The sequence below is a fragment of the Pseudophryne corroboree genome, chromosome 1 (assembly GCF_028390025.1).
Source record: "Pseudophryne corroboree isolate aPseCor3 chromosome 1, aPseCor3.hap2, whole genome shotgun sequence".
In the NCBI taxonomy this organism is placed as follows: Eukaryota; Metazoa; Chordata; class Amphibia; order Anura; family Myobatrachidae; genus Pseudophryne; species Pseudophryne corroboree.
In genome coordinates, this window is record NC_086444.1 from 742,664,118 (window position 1) to 742,684,858 (window position 20,741).

General features: G+C 47.6%; 1 protein-coding gene across 2 annotated transcripts in view; it reads right to left on the reverse strand.

Moving 5' to 3' along the window:
* LOC134941996 (tyrosine-protein kinase ZAP-70) overlaps positions 1-20,741 on the reverse strand; it is a 220,095-nt gene that overhangs the window by 148,339 nt on the left and 51,015 nt on the right. For both annotated transcript variants that reach the window (XM_063932145.1, XM_063932147.1), the window contains exon 2: positions 16,213-16,643. In XM_063932145.1, coding sequence (XP_063788215.1) covers positions 16,213-16,614 — 402 coding nt within the window. In that variant the 5' untranslated portion in view covers positions 16,615-16,643. The remainder of the gene's footprint in view (positions 1-16,212; positions 16,644-20,741) is intronic.

Consider the following 20,741-nt stretch of genomic DNA (forward strand, 5'->3'; position numbering starts at 1 on the left):
GGGAACCCTGGGCACTGAAATTATAAGAAAAGGGCAGCTGCAGGGGCTGAGCTGCCTACAGGAGTACCAGAAATACCAGGAAGAAAAATGCATGGACACAGGGCAGCTGTCAACGTCTGTGAGGTGAACTCTGCATGCATCCTACAGGTCAGTGCAACGTCTGGAGCTGCCTCACACATGCTGCCCAATAGCCTGACACTCACACACTGCATCATAGCCTGACACACACATGCTTCCCCATAGCTTGACACACACACGCTTCCCCATAGCCTGACACACACACGCTTCCCCATAGCCTGACACTCACACGCTTCGCTATAACCTGACACACACACGCTGCCCCATAGCCTGACACTCACACGCCGCCCCATAGCCTGACACACACACGCTGCCCCATAGTCTGACACACACACGCTTCCCCATAGCCTGACACACACACGCTTCCCCATAGCCTGACACACACACGCTGACCCATAGCCTGACACACACACGCTTCTCCATAACCTGACACTCATACGCTGCCCCATAGCCTGACACTCACACGCTTCCCCATAACCTGACACACACACGCTTCCCCATAGCCTGACACTCATACGCTGCCCCATAGCCTGACACTCACACGCTTCCCTATAACCTGACACACACACGCTGCCCCATAGCCTGACACACACACGCTGCCCCATAGCCTGACACTCACACGCTGCCCCATAGCCTGACACACACACGCTGCCCCATAGTCTGACACACACACGCTTCCCCATAGCCTGACACACACACGCTTCCCCATAGCCTGACACACACACGCTGCCCCATAGCCTGACACACACACGCTTCCCCATAACCTGACACTCACACGCTGCCCCATAGCCTGACACTCACACGCTTCCCCATAACCTGACACACACACGCTTCCCCATAGCCTGACACTCATACGCTGCCCCATAGCCTGACACTCACACGCTTCCCTATAACCTGACACACACACGCTGCCCCATAGCCTGACACTCACACGCTTCCCTATAACCTGACAAACACACGCTGCCCCGTAGCCTGACACTAACACGCTTCCCTATAACCTGACAAACACACGCTGCCCCATAGCCTGACACTAACACGCTTCCCTATAACCTGACACACACACGCTGCCCCATAGCCTGACACTCACACGCTGCCCCATAGCCTGACACACACACACACACACACGCTGCCCAATAGCCTCATGTGATAGGTGTGGTCAGATTGTCAGGAGATGTACAGTATTCAAACCAACAGTACATGGGTCAAAATAACTGAGGTACTAATTGTGGGGGTTATTCAGAGCTGATCATAGATGTGCTAAATTTAGCACATCTACGATCAGATTCTCAGACATTTGGAGGGAGCTAGTCCTCCCCGCATGTCTGGCCCTATCCCCCCACAAGGGTGCAAAAGCATTGCACAGCAGCGAGGCTTTTGCACACGCTGAGTAGTTCCCTGCCAGCTGTGCTGGCAGGCATTTATACCCCTTTCACATCGCACAAATAACCCAGTGTCGACACGGGTCAGTGTGCGATGTGAAAGCACTCTGCGGGAATTAGCGGGTCGCCTGACCCAGTAATTCAACCCGGTATAAAAGAAGGATTATACCCGGGTTGAATACCGGGTCAGGTGCAGTGTGAATGGGAGCCACGTCGATGCGACACGGTTCCCATTCACAGCATAGGGAGAGGCGGCGCAGGAGATGAGCTCATCTCCCAGCGCCGCCTCCACCCCCGCCCCTGCTGCTGCTGCGCCCCCCCCCCTTCCCCCGATGCTATGGCAACCGACCCGGTATATTGCCGGGTCGGAAAGCCATCAAAGGAGACCAAATGCCGGATCCCACCTGGTAAGGACACGTTTCTCTTACCGGGTGGGATCCGGCATTTGCAATGTGAAAGCGGTATTACCACGTCCCAGGTCACAGCGGCTGCGTGTGGTGTATGTATGGAGGCAGTGTATGTATGTATTTATGTATAGAAGCAGTGTGTGGATGTATATATGTATGTACTATGAATGTGGCAGTGTATGGATGTATGTATGAATGCGGCAGTGTATGGATGTATATATGTATGTATGAAAGAGGCAGTGTGTGTATGTATGTATGATAGAGGCAGTGTATGTATGTATGTATGTCTGATAGAGGCAGTGTGTGTGTGTATGTATGTATGTATGTATGTATGTATGATAGAGGCAGTGTGTGTATGTATGTATGTATGTATGTATGATAGAGGCAGTGTGTGTGTGTGTGTGTGTGTGTGTATGTATGTATGTATGTATGTATGAAAGAGGCAGTGTGTGTGTATGTATGTATGTATGTATGTATGTATGTCTGATAGAGGCAGTGTGTGTATGTATGAATGTATGTATGTATGTATGATAGAGGCAGTGTGTGTGTGTATGTATGTATGTATGATAGAGGCAGTGTGTGTGTGTGTGTGTGTGTGTGTGTGTGTGTGTGTGTGTATGATAGAGGCAGTGTGTGTGTATGTATGTATGACAGAGGCAGTGTGTGTGTGTGTGTGTGTGTGTGTGTGTGTGTGTATGTGTGTATGTATGTCTGATAGAGGCAGTGTGTGTGTGTGTGTGTGTGTGTATGTATGTATGATAGAGGCAGTGTGTGTATGTATCTATGTATGTATGTATGATAGAGGCGTGTGTGTGTGTGTGTGTGTGTGTGTGTGTGTATGTATGTATGTATGATAGAGGCTGTGTGTGTGTATATGTATGTATGATAGAGGCAGTGTGTGTGTGTGTGTGTGTGTGTGTGTGTGTGTGTGTGTGTGTGTGTGTGTGTGTGTGTATGATAGAGGCAGTGTGTGTATGTATGATAGAGGCAGTGTGTGTGTATGTATGTATGATAGAGGCTGTGTGTGTATGTATGTATGTATGTATGTATGATAGAGGCAGTGTGTGTGTGTGTGTGTGTGTGTGTGTGTGTGTGTGTGTGTGTGTGTGTGTATGATAGAGGCAGTGTGTGTGTGTGTGTGTGTATGTATGTATGATAGAGGCAGTGTGTGTGTGTGTGTGTGTGTGTGTGTGTGTGTGTGTGTGTATGTATGTATGACAGAGGCAGTGTGTGTGTGTGTGTATGTATGTATGTATGTGTGTATGTATGTCTGATAGAGGCAGTGTGTGTGTGTGTGTGTGTGTGTGTGTGTGTGTGTATGTATGTATGATAGAGGCAGTGTGTGTATGTATCTATGTATGTATGTATGTATGTATGTATGATAGAGGCAGTGGTGTGTGTGTGTGTGTGTGTGTGTGTGTGTGTGTGTGTGTGTGTGTGTGTGTGTATGTATGTATGTATGATAGAGGCTGTGTGTGTGTGTGTGTGTGTGTATGTGTGTATGTATGATAGAGGCAGTGTGTGTGTGTGTGTGTGTGTGTGTGTGTATGTATGATAGAGGCAGTGTGTGTATGTATGATAGAGGCAGTGTGTGTGTATGTATGTATGTATGATAGAGGCTGTGTGTATGTATGTATGTATGATAGAGGCAGTGTGTGTGTATGTATGTATGTCTGATAGAGGCAGTGTGTGTGTGTGTGTGTGTGTGTGTGTGTGTGTGTGTGTGTGTGTGTGTGTGTGTGTGATGTATATCTGATAGATGCAGTGTGTGTGTGTGTATGTATGTATGTATGTATGTCTGATAGAGGCAGTGTGTGTATGTATGTATGATAGAGACAGTGTGTGTATGTATGTATGTATGATAGAGGCAGTGTGTGTGGTGTATGTATGTATGTATGTATGATAGAGGCAGTGTGTGTGTGTGTGTGTGTGTGTGTGTGTGTATGTATGTATGTATGTATGTATGTATGATAGAGGCAGTGTATGTATGTATGTATGTATGATAGAGGCAGTGTGTGTATGTATGTATGTATGATAGATGCAGTGTGTGTATGTATGTATGTATGTATTATGTCTGATAGATGCAGTGTGTGTGTGTATGTATGTATGTCTGATAGATGCAGTGTGTGTGTGTGTGTGTGTGTGTGTGTGTGTGTGTGTGTGTGTGTGTGTGTGTGTGTGTGTGTGTGTGTGTGTGTATGTATGTCTGATAGATGCAGTGTGTGTATGTATGTATGTCTGATAGAGGCAGTGTGTGTATGTATGTATGTATGTATGTATGTATGTATGTATGATAGAGGGGGTGTAGTATGAGTGGCCGGCGGCCGGGATCCCAACCGCCGGCATTACCGACTGCCCGCATATCAACAGCTGGGTGAGCGCTAATGAGCCCTTTGCGGGCTCACTGCACTCGCCACGCTGCGGGCACGGTGGCGCGCTACACGCTATTTATTCCCCCAAGAGGGAGAATATGTGTCGGCATGCCGGCCGGCAGCATACTGAAGACCACCCGATAGAGGCAGTGTATGGATGTATTTAGAGAGACAGTGGATGGATGACGTATATATGTATGGATGACATATATATATATATGTGTGAGAGAGAGAATGAAATAGAAAGAAATAGGTTGCTGGGTAGGGTGCCAGGATCTGGGAAGGGGGTGCCACTGATACCCCTTTCAGACCAGATATGCCGGGGTCTTACCCGGGAATACGGTCCCTGGATCATACAGGGGCATTCCCGGGTAAGACCCCTTGCATACTGCAGTCAGCAGCCCGGCATATTGCCGGGTTGCTGACGTCAGCGGTGACGCGGCGGGGGCGGTGCAAGAGATCACATGATCTCCAAACGCCGCCTGCTAATAGAGAGTGAATGGGAGCCGGGTCGCATTGACCCGGCTCCCGTTCAGACTGACCAGGTTCCCGGGAAGATCCCGGGACCAACCCTGCAAGAAAGCAGGGTTGAAATGCAGGGGCATGGTTCCCGGGATTCTGTCCCGGGACACTTTCACACCAGCGCTACACCCGGGATGTTGCCGGGATCATCCCGGGAAAATAGGCTGGTGTGAAAGGGGTATCAGTGTACCTGTCAAATAATTAAGGATGTCTTTGAGAGATACATCCTTGTCATACTCATTACAGTCAGACAGCTGGGAGATGTATAAGACACCACCGTACAGTGTCTCAAAGCATCACTGCCCGGAGCCAGGAACTAGTACAGTATTTGTAGTCATCGACTACAGTAGCCTCTAAATATCCAGAGGCAGAAATTAGCACAGCACAGTACCCGTAATTACCATCCATCCAATGCCAAGAACGAACATAGGTGGTCATTCCGAGTTGTTCGATCGTTGCCGATTTTCGCTATATTGCGATTTTCCGCTTACTGCACATGCGCAATGTCCGCAGTGCGACTGCACCAAGTAAATTTGCTATGAAGTTAGGTATTTTACTCACGGCATTACAAGGTTTTTTCTTCGTTCTGGTGATCGTAATGTGATTGACAGGAAGTGGGTGTTTCTGGCCGGAAACTGGCCGTTTTATGGGTGTGTGTGAAAAAACGCTACCGTTTCTGGGAAAAACGCGGGAGTGGCTGGAGAAACGGGGGAGTGCCTGAGCGAACGCTGGGTGTGTTTGTGACGTCAAACCAGGAACGACACTGACTGAACTGATCGCAATGGCAGAGTAAGTCCGGAGCTACTCAGAAACTGCTAAGAAAGGTTTATTCACAATATTGAGAATCTTTCGTTCGCAATTTTGAGAAGCTAAGATTCACTTCCAGAGGGCGGCGGCTTAGCGTGTGCAATGCTGCTAAAAGCAGCTTGCAAGCGAACAACTCGGAATGAGGGCCATAGTGCCTGTAATCATCAACTACCCAGAATTAGGAACTAACTCAGTACCAGAGCCTAGGGAACCTATACATCCACTGACCTGTAGCCATGATGTAGCACAGTCACCAGCTACCCAGCATCAGGCACTAGCACATAGAGCCTGACTCAGAGGCACATGCAATACACCGACTCTGCATTTACACCTTACTGACTGGGGAAGTGGGTAATTTGATTGATAATTTCATTGATGGTGTTGGGGGGCAGTAGTCAGACGTTTTGCCTAGGGTGCCAAGTAACCTTGCACCGGCCCTGAATCAGGGAGCACCACATCATGGCGCTCTCCTGATTGGCTGTGCGCTACTAGCCTGTCAATCAGGAGTAGCGCGCCGACTAGAATGGGGGATCATGCTCCTCCATTCTAGCCTATGATGGGAACTTTGCAGTCTGCGGTTAACCGCGAAGTTAATTGGGGTCACACAATTAAACTCAATTAAATCGGGACCTTAGTAAATATACCCCGTGGTGTTTTATTTTAATATTTTCTTTACAGGTGGACAACAGGTGCCAGCGGGCCTTTATGTCCGGGCATGCTGGTACTTGTGGTTCTCCAAGTGCCAGCATGCTGGAGCAGGCTTGCTGGGACCTGTAGGCCACCTGTAAAGAACAATATTAACATACAATAAACCCCGCATCCACCGCCACCAGGGGTGCGGGGCATAGCATTTGGCTATCACCCTGTGCTGGTTGTTGCTCGGTAGGGGGGACCCCATTTTTTTGGTGGGGGACCCCGCTTTCAGAGGAATTCTAGCCCTGGGCTGACCAGCATGGGGGGCTGTTTAATGTTATGGCAGGGGGACCCCACACTGAGTGTCTCCCCTGCTATGGCATTATCCCCCTGGCTGGTTCTGCCTGGTGCTGGTTTTAGCGATGTGTGGGAAACTATACTTTTTTTTTCCTCTATGGGGGGGTTAGCTGCCAGTGCCTCCTCAGCCACTGACTTCACCGCACGTCACTGCCTTAAATACATATATATATGTAGACATTGGGCACAGCCAGGGGGACTGATGTGAGAGAGAGGGCCCCCCTCTCTCCAGTGCCCTGGCCCCCCTGAAGGGGTGGTCTTCAGTATGCCGAATGTCGGGATCCCGGCGCACATTATACCGGCGCCGAAAACCCGACACCCGGCATACCGACAGCTATTCTCCCTCGTGGGGGTCCACACCCCCCTGGAGGGAGAATAAAATAGTGTGTCGCGCGTAGCGCGCCACCGTGCCCGCAAGGGGCTCCTTAGCGCTCGCCACGCTGTCGGTATGCCGGCGGTCGGGCTCCCGGCGCCGGTATGCTGGTCGCCGGGAGCCCGAGTGCCGGCATACCGTACTACACCCCCCTGAAGGCTTAATCCAGCCCTGCATTATACTGTATTATGCAGCTGTAAACACTCTCTATTATACTGTAACTGTACTATGCTGCCCTAATCACTATTATATTGCCCTGTACTGTACTATGCTGCCCTAACTACCCTGTATCTGTACTGCACTCTCCAGCATCACCTACTGCCTCTACCCAGCGTCACCCACTGCCTCCCCCCAGCGTCACCCACTGCCTCTCCCCAGCATCATCTACTGCTGTCACCTGCTGCATCTCCCCAGCATCACCTACTGCTGTCACCCACTGCCTCTTCCCAGCGTCACCTACTGCTGTCACCTGCTGCATGTCCCCAGCGTCCCCTACTGCTGTCACCCACTGCCTCTCCCCAGCGTCACCTACTGCCTCTCCCCAGCATCACCTACTGCCTCTACCCAGCATCTACCAATTCCTCTCCCCAGCATCACCTACTGCTGTCACCCAATGCCTTTCCCCAGCGTCACCTATTGCTGTCACTCAGTGCCTCTCCCCAGCATCACCCACTGCATCTCCCCAGCGTCACCTACTGCCTGTCACCCACTGCTTCTCCCCAGGATCTCTCACTGCCTTTTCCTGCATCACCCACTGCTGTCACCCACTGACTCCCCCCAGTGTCACCTACTTCCTGTATCCAGATGCCGCTCCCCATTGTCACCCACTTCTTCTCCCATTTGTAGGAGAGTGCAAATTTATAGTTTGCAGGGGAGCACTGAACACCCTAGAACCAGCCCTGGTTGCGTGAGTATGGGTAGACACCGCAGACTAATAAGAGTAGGGATTTTATAAGGAGGTGGAAGATAGTAGCCACCCAACCAATAGGAGCAGGATGGGCGGGAATTCGTAGAATCTGCATGGATTGATGCCAGAGCAGGGCTGATGGGCGGCATGACAAATGCATCAAACTGGGCCAAAGAGGACTCATAGGGGGTATTCAATTGTTTGAAAAGTCATTTGGGTGTCTGTTTTTTGTATCTAATAGGAAAAAACTGACAGGAAAATAAATAATTTGACTGTCTCTCTCCAGTCTCAACCATGTTAAGGACCATAAGGTGGATGGTGGGCCTGTACTTGTACTGTGTGACATAAAGGGCACTACTATTTTGTAGCATAATGGCTGGGATGTAATGAAGTCTGAATTTGGCGCTGTGCAGGATGCCGGCCAAACTCAGACATTTTTACAGGGGCTAAATTATAACTTGTACATGATAGCCCTTTTAAAAAAATGATTAGCTTCATGACCCCCCCCCCCCCATTGTGTATAGTAAGCACTACTACTCTGTGGTGTAACGTGTACATGGGGTACTGGGGTACTTACTGTGTGGCATAACATGTACATGGGGTACTACTACTGTGTGGCGTAACATGTGTATGGAGTACTACTACCATGTGGAATGTGTGGCATAATGGATACTACTATGGTGTGGCATGTATATATAATGGATACTACTACAGTGTGGCATAATGTGTATAATGGGCACTGCTACTGTGTGGCATAATGTGTATAATGGGCACTACTACTCTGTGGCATAATGTATACATGGGGTACTACTTCTGTTTGGCTTAACTTGTATATGGGGTACTACTAATGTGTGGCATGTTTAACTCTAGTTACGCCTCTGTTGGTAAGAATGTCATATCGTCAGATATAAAAGAAAGCAGTAGATGTCATATGCTGGCTATTTTACCTGACATGTACCCACAAAAGATCAAGCGTATTAACCCCGCGCTAGTCTAAAATAATGTGTATAGATAATATCCCATGTAAAATTGTGTATAAATAGATAGATTCTGAAATCCAGATGAGGACTTAAAGCCTTATTCAGGTTTGTTATCAAACCAAAAAAGCACACTAATGGGCAAAACCATGTTGCACTGCAGGTGGAGCAGATCTAACAGATGTTCAGAGAGAGTAGAATTTGGGTGGGGTGTATTCAAAATGAAATCTAAATTGCAGTGTAAAAATATATCAGATAGCATTTACCCTGCACAGAAACAATATAACCCACCCAAATCTAACTCTCTCTGCACATATTACATCTGCCCCAGCTGCAGTGCAACAAAGTTTGGCCCATTAGTGCGCTTTGTGGTTTGCTAACAACCCTGAATAACCTGCTTAGTGACATAAATGAAAAACAAAGAGCGGACCTGCGCTACACTCTCCAAGCTCACTGATGCTGCGGATATGGGGCTCATTCCGGGTTGTTCGCTCTTTGCCGATTTTCGCTATACTGCGATTAGTCGCTTACTGCGCATGCGTAAGGTTCGCAGAGCGCATGCGCTTAGTTATTTTACACAAAAGTTTGGTATTTTACTCACGGCCTAACGAGGATTTTTCATCGTTCTGGTGATCGTAGTGTGATTGACAGGAAGTGGGTGTTTCTGGGCGGAAACTGGCCGTTTTCTGGGAGTGTGCGAAAAAACGCTGGCGTTTCTGGGAAAAACGTGGGAGTGTCTGAAGAAACGGGGGAGTGTCTGGGCGAACGCAGGGTGTGTTTGTGACGTCAAACCAGGAACGAAACTGACTGAACTGATCGCAATGTAGGAGTAAATCTCGAGCTACTCAGAAACTGCTAAGAAATTTCTATTCGCAATTCTGCTAATCTTTCGTTCGCAATTCTGCTAAGCTAAGATACACTCCCAGAGGGCGGCGGCTTAGCGTGTGCAATGCTGCTAAAAGCAGCTAGCGAGCGAACAACTCGGAATGAGGGCTATAGTGTCCTTGGAGAGAGGAGCCTGAATCACGCTCCATTACCTACAGCAGCGACAGTATTCTTACACAAATATGGATTGGTGAGCGGTGCCCAGTGCTTATGGCAAATACCACATCCCACTGGGGTGATTAACTACACACATCTAAAAATAAGAATTTACTTACCGATAATTCTATTTCTCGGAGTCCGTAGTGGATGCTGGGGTTCCTGAAAGGACCATGGGGAATAGCGGCTCCGCAGGAGACAGGGCACAAAAGTTAAGCTTTAGGATCAGGTGGTGTGCACTGGCTCCTCCCCCTATGACCCTCCTCCAAGCCTCAGTTAGGATACTGTGCCCGGACGAGCGTACATAATAAGGAAGGATTTTGAATCCCGGGTAAGACTCATACCAGCCACACCAATCACACTGTACAACCTGTGATCTGAACCCAGTTAACAGTATGAGAACAGAGGAGCCTCTGAAAGATGGCTCACTACAACAATAACCCGATTTAGTTAACAATAACTATGTACAAGTATTGCAGATAATCCGCACTTGGGATGGGCGCCCAGCATCCACTACGGACTCCGAGAAATAGAATTATCGGTAAGTAAATTCTTATTTTCTCTATCGTCCTAGTGGATGCTGGGGTTCCTGAAAGGACCATGGGGATTATACCAAAGCTCCCAAACGGGCGGGAGAGTGCGGATGACTCTGCAGCACCGAATGAGAGAACTCCAGGTCCTCCTTAGCCAGGGTATCAAATTTGTAGGATTTTACAAACCCCGACCACGTAGCCGCTCGGCAAAGTTGTAAAGCCGAGACCCCTCGGGCAGCCGCCCAAGATGAGCCCACCTTCCTTGTGGAATGGGCATTTACATATTTTTGGCTGTGGCAAGCCTGCCACAGAAAGTGCAAGCTGAATTGTACTACAAATCCAACGAGCAATAGTCTGCTTAGAAGCAGGGGCACCCAGCTTGTTGGGTGCATACAGGATAAAACAGCAAGTCAGATTTCCTGACTCCAGCCGACCTGGAAAACTATATTTTCAGGGCCCTGACAACATCCAGCAACTTGGAGTCCTCCAAGTCCCTAGTAGCCGCAGGTACCACAATAAGCTGGTTCAGGTAAAACGCTGACACCACCTTAGGGATAAACTGGGGACGAGTCCGCAGCTTTGCTCTGTCCGAATGGACAATCAGATATGGCTTTGTGAGACAAAGCCGCCAATTTTGACACTCGCCTGGCCGAGGCCAGGACCAACCGCATGTTCACTTTCCATGTGAGATATATCAAATCCACAGATTTGAGTGGTTTAAACCAATGTGATTTTTGGAATCCCCAAAACTACGTTGAGATCCCCCAGTGCCACTGGAGACATCAAAAGGGGTTGTATATGCAGTACTCCCTTGACAAACTTCTGGACTTCAGGAACTGAAGCCAATTCTTTCTGGAAGAAAATCGACAGGCCGAAATTTGAACCTTAATGGACCCCAATTTGAGGCCCATAGACACTCCTGTTTGCAGGAAATATAGGAATTAACCTAGTTGAAATTCTTCCGTGGAGCCTTCCTGGCCTCACACCATGGAACATATTTTCACCTAAACTGTGATAATGTTGTGCGGTCACCTCCTTCCTGGCTCTGACCAGGGTAGGGATGACCTCTTCCGGAATGCCTTTTTCCCTTAGGATCCGGCGTTCACCCGCCCCTGCGTCAACGCAGCTGCGGTAAGTCTTGGAACAGACATGATTCTTGCTGAATCAAGACCCTTCTTATCTCTTGAAGTTCCGGTTACCAAGTCCTTCTTGGCCAAACCGGAGCCACGAGTATAATTCTTACTCCTCTCCTTCCTATAATTCTCAATACCCTGGGTATGAGGGAACACATACCCGACTGGTACACCCACGGTGTTACCAGAGCGACCCAGCTATTGCCTGAGGGTCTCTTGACCTGGCGCTTCAGGTGGGACGCCATCTTATGACCACCTTTGGTCTTTCCCACGGTTTACAATCATGTGGAAACTTCCAGATGAAGTTCCCACTTTTCCGAGTGGAATTCATTCCTGCTGAGGAAATTCAGTTTTCCACTCCCGGAATGAACACTGCTGACAGTGTTATCACATGATTTTTTGCTCAGCGAAAAGTTCTTGCTGTCACTGCCCTCCTGCTTCTTGTGCCGCCCCGTCTGTTTACGTGGGCGACTGCCATGATGATGTCCGACCAGATCAGCACCGACTGACTTTGAAGCAGAGGTCTTCCTAGGCTCAGAGCATTGGAAATTGCTCTTAGCTCCAGTATATTCATGTGGAGAAAAGTCTCCAGACTTGACCACATTCCTTGGAAATTTCTTCCCTGTGTGACTGCTTCCCAGCCTCTCAGGCTGGCATCCGTGGTCACCAGAACACAGTCCTGAATGCTGAATGTGCTGTCCTCTAGAAGATGAGCACTCTGCAGCCCCCACAGAAGAGACACCCTTGTCCTTGGAGACAGGATTATCTGCTGATGCATCTGAAGATGCGATCCGGACCATTCGTCCAGCAAATCCCCCTGAAAATTTTTTGCGTGAGATCTGCCGAATGGAATTGCTTCGTAAGAAGCCACCATTTTTCCCAGGACTCCTGTGCATTGATGCACTGATACTTGGCCTGGTTTTAGGAGGTTTCTGACTAGTTCGGATAGCTCCCTGGCTTTCTCCTCCAGGAGAAACACCTTTTTCTGGACTATGCCCAGAATCATTCCTAGGAACAGCAGACGTATCGTCGGAAAAACGCTGCGATTTTTGGAATATTTAGAATCCACTCGTGCTGTCATAGAACTACTTTAGATAGTGCTATTCCGACCTCCAACTGTTCTCTGGACCTTTCCCTTTTCAGGATATCGTCCAAGTAAGGGATAATTAAGATGCCCTTTTCTTTGAAGAGAATCATCTTTTCGGCCATTACCTTGGTAAAGGCCCGGGGTGCCGTGGATAATTCAACGGCAGCGTCAGAAACTGATATTGACAGTTCTGTACCACGAACCATAGGTACCCTTGTTGAGAAGGGCAAATTTGGACATGGAGGTAATCCTTGATGTCCAGGGACACCATATAGTCCCCTTTTTTCCGGTTCGCTATCACTGTCTGAGTGACTCCATCTTGATTTGAACCTTTGTATGTAAGTGTTCAAAAATTTCAGATTTAGAATATGTCTCACCAAGCCGTCTGGCTTCAGTACCACAATATAGTGTGGAAGACTAATACCCTTTTCCTTGATTGTAGGAGGGGTACTTTGATTATCACCTGCTGGAAATACAGCTTGTGAATTTTTTTCCAATACTGCCTCCCTGTCGGAGGGAGCCTTTGGTAAAGCAGACTTCAGGAACCTGCGAGGAAAAGATGTCTCGAATCTCCAAACTGTACCCCTGGGATAATACTTTGTACGATCTAGGGGTCAACTTGCGAGTGATCCCACTGCACGCTGAGACTCTTGAGACGACCCCCCACCTCACCTGAGGCAGCTTGCACGGCCCCAGCGTCCTGCTGAGGACTTGGCAGACTCGGTGGAGGGCTTCTGTTCCTGGAAAGGGGCTGCCTTCTGCAGTCTACTTCCCTTTCCTCTATGTCTGGGCAGATATGACTGGCCTTTTGCCCGCATGCCCTTATGGGAACGGAAGGATTGAGGCTGAAAAGACAGTGTCTTTTTCTGCTGAGATGTGACTTGGGGTAAAAAGGTTGGATTTCCCAGCTGTTGCCGTGGCCCCCAGGTCCGATGGACCGACCCCAAGTACCTACTCTCCTTTATACGACCATACTTTCATGTGCCGTATGGGATCTGCATCACCTGACCACTGTCGTGTCCATAACATCTTCTGGCAGATATGGACAACGCACTTATCTTGATGCCAGAGTGCAAATATCCCTCTGTGCATCTCGCATATATATATATATATATAGACTGCATCCTATTAAATGCTCTATATCACTAAAATATTTTCAGTCAGGGAATCCGACCAAGCCAACCCAGCACTGCATTTCCAGGCTGAGGCGATCGCTGGTCGCAGTATAACCACCGTATGTGTGTATATACTTTTTAGGATATTACTCCAGCTTCATATCAGCTGGCTCCTTGAGGGCGGCCGTATCTGGAGACGGTAACGCCACATGATAAGCGTGTGAGCGCCCTATCCACCCTAAGGGGTGTTTCCCAACGCGCCCTAACTTCTGGCGGGAAAAGGTATAACGCCAATATTTGCTATCGGGGTAAACCCACGCCTCATCACACACTTCATTTTATTTTATCTGATTCAGGAAAAACTACGGTAGTTTTTTCACTGCCACATAATACCCATCTTTGTGGTACTTGTAGTATCAGAAATATGTAACACCTCCTTCATTGCCCTTAACGTGTGGCCCTAATGAGGAATACGTTTGTTTATTCACCGTCGACACTGGATTCAGTGTCCGTGTCTGTGTCTGTGTCGACCGACTAAGGTAAACGGGCGTTTTAAACCCCTGACGGTGTTTTTGAGACGTCTGGACCGGTACTAATTGTTTGTCGGCCGTCTCATGTCGTCAACCGACCTTGCAGCGTGTTGACATTATCACGTAATTCCCTAAATAAGCCATCCATTCCGGTGTCGACTCCCTAGAGAGTGACATCACCATTACAGGCAATTGCTCCGCCTCCTCACCAACATCGTCCTCATACATGTCGACACACACGTACCGACACACAGCACACACACAGGGAATGCTCTGATAGAGGACAGGACCCACTAGCCCTTTGGAGAGACAGAGGGAGAGTTTGCCAGCACACACCAAAAACGCTATAATTATATAGGGACAACCTTATATAAGTGTTTTCCCTTATAGCATCTTTATATATATGTCTAACGCCAAATTAGTGCCCCCCCTCTCTGTTTTAACCCTGTTTCTGTAGTGCAGTGCAGGGGAGAGCCTGGGAGCCTTCCCTCCAGCCTTTCTGTGAGGGAAAATGGCGCTGTGTGCTGAGGAGATAGGCCCCGCCCCCTTTTCGGCGGGCTCGTCTCCCGCTCTTCAACGGATTCTGGCAGGGGTTAAATATCTCCATATAGCTCCCGGAGGCTATATGTGAGGTATTTTTTGCCAAATAACAGGTTTCCATTGCTGCCCAGGGCGCCCCCCCCCAGCGCCCTGCACCCTCAGTGACTGCCGTGTGAAGTGTGCTGAGAGCAATGGCGCACAGCTGCAGTGCTGTGCGCTACCTTAAGAAGACTGAAGAGTCTTCTGCCGCCGATTTCTGGACCTCTTCTCTTTTCGGCATCTGCAAGGGGGCCGGCGGCGCGGCTCCGGTGACCCATCCAGGCTGTACCTGTGATCGTCCCTCTGGAGCTAATGTCCAGTAGCCTAAGAAGCCAATCCATCCTGCACGCAGGTGAGTTCACTTCTTCTCCCCTAAGTCCCTCGATGCAGTGATCCTGTTGCCAGCAGGACTCACTGTAAAATAAAAAACCTAAAACTAAACTTTTCTAAGCAGCTCTTTAGGAGAGCCACCTAGATTGCACCCTTCTCGGCCGGGCACAAAAACCTAACTGAGGCTTGGAGGAGGGTCATAGGGGGAGGAGCCAGTGCACACCACCTGATCCTAAAGCTTAACTTTTGTGCCCTGTCTCCTGCGGAGCCGCTATTCCCCATGGTCCTTTCAGGAACCCCAGCATCCACTAGGACGATAGAGAAATGCTAATTTAAAAAAGCATCTACAATGGATCCTGTGTAAACTGCATTGAGCTCATGCATGTCACTAGAGATGAGCGGGTTCGGGTTTTACTCGGATTTACTCGGTTCTCACAACGGCATCTTATTGGCTTCCAGAACAAGAGATATCTGTGACCCAATAAGATGCCGTTTTGAGAACCGAGTAAAACCGAACCCGCTCATCTCTACAAGTCACCACACTATTATGGGACTTGTAGTTCCACAGACTATTGCAACATTTGGATGATTGTGCAGTGCTCACATTTTATTACCTTATTGAACTTGATATTGCACTTTATTCACAATCAGTATATATTTTATAACAGCGTAAAACAGATGAATTTTCTAAAAGGCCTGTTTTTCTTTATGCATACTGAAAAAGTTTTCACTGATTAGAAATGAGAAATTATCATAAATTTGTGGTTTAGACATTTAACATATATCATTTTTATATTGTGTCTTGACTACTTAATCTTGCCATATTGGTAGGTATTTAAAAGATATATTTATTTTATAAGCGTTGGTCCGCTCTTTGTTTTGCATTCTGCCTGACATATTGCAATGTGCTAAAGAAAATGGAAACTGTTGTTGATCACAATGAAGGACATATTTAATAATTGTAGCACTTTACGTAAATCATGATCTAGTGCCTGTTTTCTCTGATTTTTCTTGGGGATCCCAGTGTGAAACACATACCCTTGCTCACTCACCTCTAGTTTCCAGGCCTGTCTGACATATTCTCTTATCATATTGTCTCGTATATTATCAAATATTCCAGGTTGGCATTCCACCCCACTTGGCCGATTGCATGGTCGACGGAGAATGCAGCACAAACCATCGGCATCTTTAGAGTAGTACTCACAGAGTTCAGCTGGTCCACAGTGAGGCTTTCCTCCTAATATTGCATAGGTGCCACTTAGCTGTCGCTCCACAGGATAATGATAGAATTGTAAGTTGAAGACCATAGAGAGTACATAACCTCCAAGAGTTCGCAGGCACTGCCTTATCAAGAACATGCCATCCACCATTCCAGCCAGTTTGAGGAACTCTTCAGCATCAGCTCGAGAGATACTGCCATAATAGAAGGGTAAGTGACCAGCAGCATCTGGCATATTTAAAACAATTAGATGTTAGAAAGAGGCTGTAAAAAGAAAGAAAATGATTTATGTAAATAAGATAATACATACTAAGGGCATTACTCAATATAGAGCTAAGGTAAAGTAAAAATGGCATTATTAATAGTCAGTGCCGTAACTAGACATTTTAGCGCTGTGTGCAAGAAACGGCATCGTTGCCCCAACACCCTTATGTAAGATAGGGGCGCTGCGCGCCGTAGTCGCGCAGCAAAAATATAGGGGCATGGCTTCATGGGGAAGGGGTGTGGCCACAAAATAATACCAATTCAAATTACGCCACACAGTAGCGCCACTACACCAGGTAGAGCCCCCTTTTTACACAATACGGTGGACAGCGTCCCTATTTACACATTACGGCAGACAGCGTCCCCTTTTTACACATTACGGCAGACAGCATCCCCTTTTTACACATTACAGTGGACAGCGTCCCCTATTTACACATTACGGCAGACAGCATCCCTTTTTACACATTACAGTGGACAGCGTCCCCTATTTACACATTATGGCAGACAGCGTCCCCTTTTTTACACATTACGGCAGACAGCATCCCCTTTTTTACACATTGCGGCAGACAGAGTCCCCTTTTTACACATTACGGCAGACAGCATCTCCTTTTTACACATTACGGCAGACAGCATCCCCTTTTTACACATTGGCTGGCTGCCGCCGCTGTGAATGCTGGGGTGAGGGAAGCGCATCCCAGCATTCACAGCCACGGCGGCCAGCCTATGTGGAAGGAGAGGGACAGCTGCAGCTGCGCCGACACCAATTACAGTGCACTGCTGTGGCTCCGGCTCCTGAGTCCCCCTCCCTCTTCCTCCTCCCCTACCTCCGGCTCTGCTGCTCCTCACCTCTCACACAAAAGCAGCTTGTAATGAGTCAGTTTGACTCAATACAATGCGACCAGTTGCGCCCTCAGGGCAACTGGCACACACGTAGTTACGGCCATATTAATAATTAATGTCACTATGTTAATATTTGCTAAATATTTATATTACAAAAAAAACAAGGAATTATATTACAAATAAATGGATTAGAGATTTACTTTTTACTTTCTTTTTCATCTCCCCTCAACCTACTGAAAATTAGGGGTGTGCGCCGGGCTATTTTTCGGGTTTTGTGTTTTGGTTTTGGATCTGGATCTCCTTCGTGTTTTGGATCTGTATTGGATTTGCCAAAACTGCCCTTGCAGGTTTTGGTTTTGGATCTGTATTTTTTTTTTAAATCATAAAAACAGTTAAAATAACAGTGTTCCTACAGTATTATTAACCTCAATAACATTAATTTCCACTCATTTCCAGTCTATTCTGAATACCTCAAGGCTCACAATATTGTTTTTATTAGAGATGAGCAGGTTCGGTTCTCAGAGAACCAAACCCTACCGAACTTCATGACCCGATCCCAAATCCGAGCCCGGCTTGGGACTTCCCGCCAGACTCCGAAACCAGAACGAGGCAAAGCGCCATCATCCCGCTGTCGGATTCTCGCGGGTTTTGGATTCCATAAAAGGAGCCAGGCGTTGCCGCCGCCATTTTCACTCCAGAAATGGCGAGTGTAGCGAGAGGATGTGTCTCCATCCACAGTGTCTGTGTGGGAAAGAGGGGTGGCGAATCCAGTGCTGTCTTGTGCTGCTCAATCCAGTGTAGTGTCTTATGCTGCATCAGTCCAGTCACAGTGGTGGTGTCCTCTGCTGCTATATGTCCAATGTAGCTGTATAAGTCCAGTGCAGTGGTGCTGTGTTGTCCTGCATCAGTACAGTGGTTGTATCTTGTGCTGCATCAATCCAGTCACAGTGGTGGTGTCCTCTGCTGCCATATGTCCAGTGCTGCTGTATAAGTCCAGTCCATTGCAGTGGTGCTGTGTTGTCCTGCATCAGTCCAGTGGTGGTGTCCCTGTGCTGCTTTATATGTCCAGTGATACTGCCGTATATGTCCAGTGATACTGCTGTATAGATCCAGTCCAGTGGTATTGCCATATATGTCCAGTGGTACTGCCGTATAAATCCAGTGATACTTCCATATACGTCCCGTGATACGACCGTATAAATCCAGTGATACTGCCATATAAATCCAGTGGTACTGCCGTATAAATCCAGTCCAGTGATAGTACTGCCATATATGTCCAGTGGTACTGTCATATAAGTCCAGTGGTACTGCCGTATAAATCCAGTCCAGTGATACTGCCGTATAAGTCTAGTGATACTGCCGTATATGTCCAGTGGTAATGCCGTATAAATCCAGTGATACTGCCATATAAGTCCAGTGGTACTGCCATATAATTCCAGTGATACTGCCGTATATGTCCAGTGATACTGCCGTATAAATCCAGTGATACTGCCGTGTATATCCAGTCCAGTGGTACTGCCATATAAGTCCAGTGGTACTGCCGTATAAATCCAGTCCAACGATACTGCCATATAAGTCCAGTGGTACTACCGTATAAGTCCAGTGGTACTACCGTATAAGTCCAGTGGTACTGCCATATAAGTCCAGTGGTACTGCCGTATAAATCCAATGATACTGCCGTATAAGTCCAGTTGTACTGCAGTATAATTCCAGCGATACTGCCGTATATGTCAAGTGGTACTGCCATATAAGTCCAGTGGTACTGTCGTATAAATCCAGTCAAGTGGTACTGCCGAATAAGTCCAGTGGTACTGTCATATAAGTCCAGCGGTACTGCTGTATAAATCCAGACCAGTGATATTGCCGTATAAGTCCAGTTGTACTGATGTATAATTCCAGTGATACTGCTGTATATGTCCAGTGGTGCTGCTGTATAAGTCCAGTCATACAGCCATATAAATCCAGTCCAGTGATACTGCCGTATAAGTCCAGTGATACTGCTGTATAAGTCCAGTGGTACTGCCATATAAGTCCAGTGGTACTGCCGTATAAACCACGTCCAGTGATACTGCCATATAAGTCCAGTCGTACTGCTGTATAATTCCAGTGATACTGCCGTATATGTCCAGTGGTACTGCCGTATAAGTCCAGTGGTACTGCCGTATGAATCCAGTGATACTACCATATATGTCCAGTGGTACTGCCATAAAATTCCAGCGATACTGCCATATATGTCCAGTGGTACTGCCGTATAAATCCAGTGGTACTGCCGTATAAATCCAGTTCAGTGGTACTGTCATGTACGTCCAGGGGTACTGCCATATAAGTTCAGTGGTACTGCCGTATAAGTTCAGTGGTACTGCCGTATTAATCCAGTCCAGTGGTACTGCCATGTAAGTCCAGTGGTACTGCCATATAAGTACAGTGGTACTGTCGTATAAGTCCAGTCCAGTGGTGCTGCCATATAAATTCAGTGGTGCTGTCCTGTGCTCTATATTATTTACTCCAAATAAAGGGGTTATTAATATTTAATCCAAATAATTCTCACAGGGTTTGCCCTGTGTGGTGTAGAGGTACGCTCTCCTGTGCCACATATTGTTATATAACTCCAGAAAAATAATAGAGAACACAAATTTGGAGGATAAAATAGGGAAAGATCAAGAACAATTTCCTCCTAGTGCTGAAGCTGCTGCCACTAGTCATGACATAGATGATGAAATGCAATCAACGTCGTCTGCCAAGGCTGATGCCCAATGTCATAGTAGAGGGCATGTAAAATCCAAAAAGTCAAAGTTCAGTAAAATAACCCCAAAAAAATAAATATAAATGGTCTGAGGAGAAACGTAAACTTGCCAATATGCCATTTACAACACAGAGTGGCAAGGAACGGCTAAGGCCCTGGCTTATGTTCATGACTAGTGGTTCAGCTTCACCTGACGATGCAAGCCCTCATCCTCCCGCTAGAAAAATTATAAGAGTTAAGCTGGCAAAAGCACAGCAAAGAACTGTGCATTCTAAGATGGTATCACAAATCCCCAAGGAGAGTCCAAGTGTGTTGGCAGTTGCGATGCCTGGCCTTCCCAACACTGGACGCCCTCTGCAAGTGCTGGAAGAAGCAACCACAGTCCATTTTCTGATATTCAAATTGAAGATGTCACTGTTGAAGTACACCAGGATGAGGATATGGGTGTTGTTGGTGCTGAGGAGGAAGTTGACGAGGAGGATTCTGATGGTGATGTGGTTTGTTTAAATCAGGCA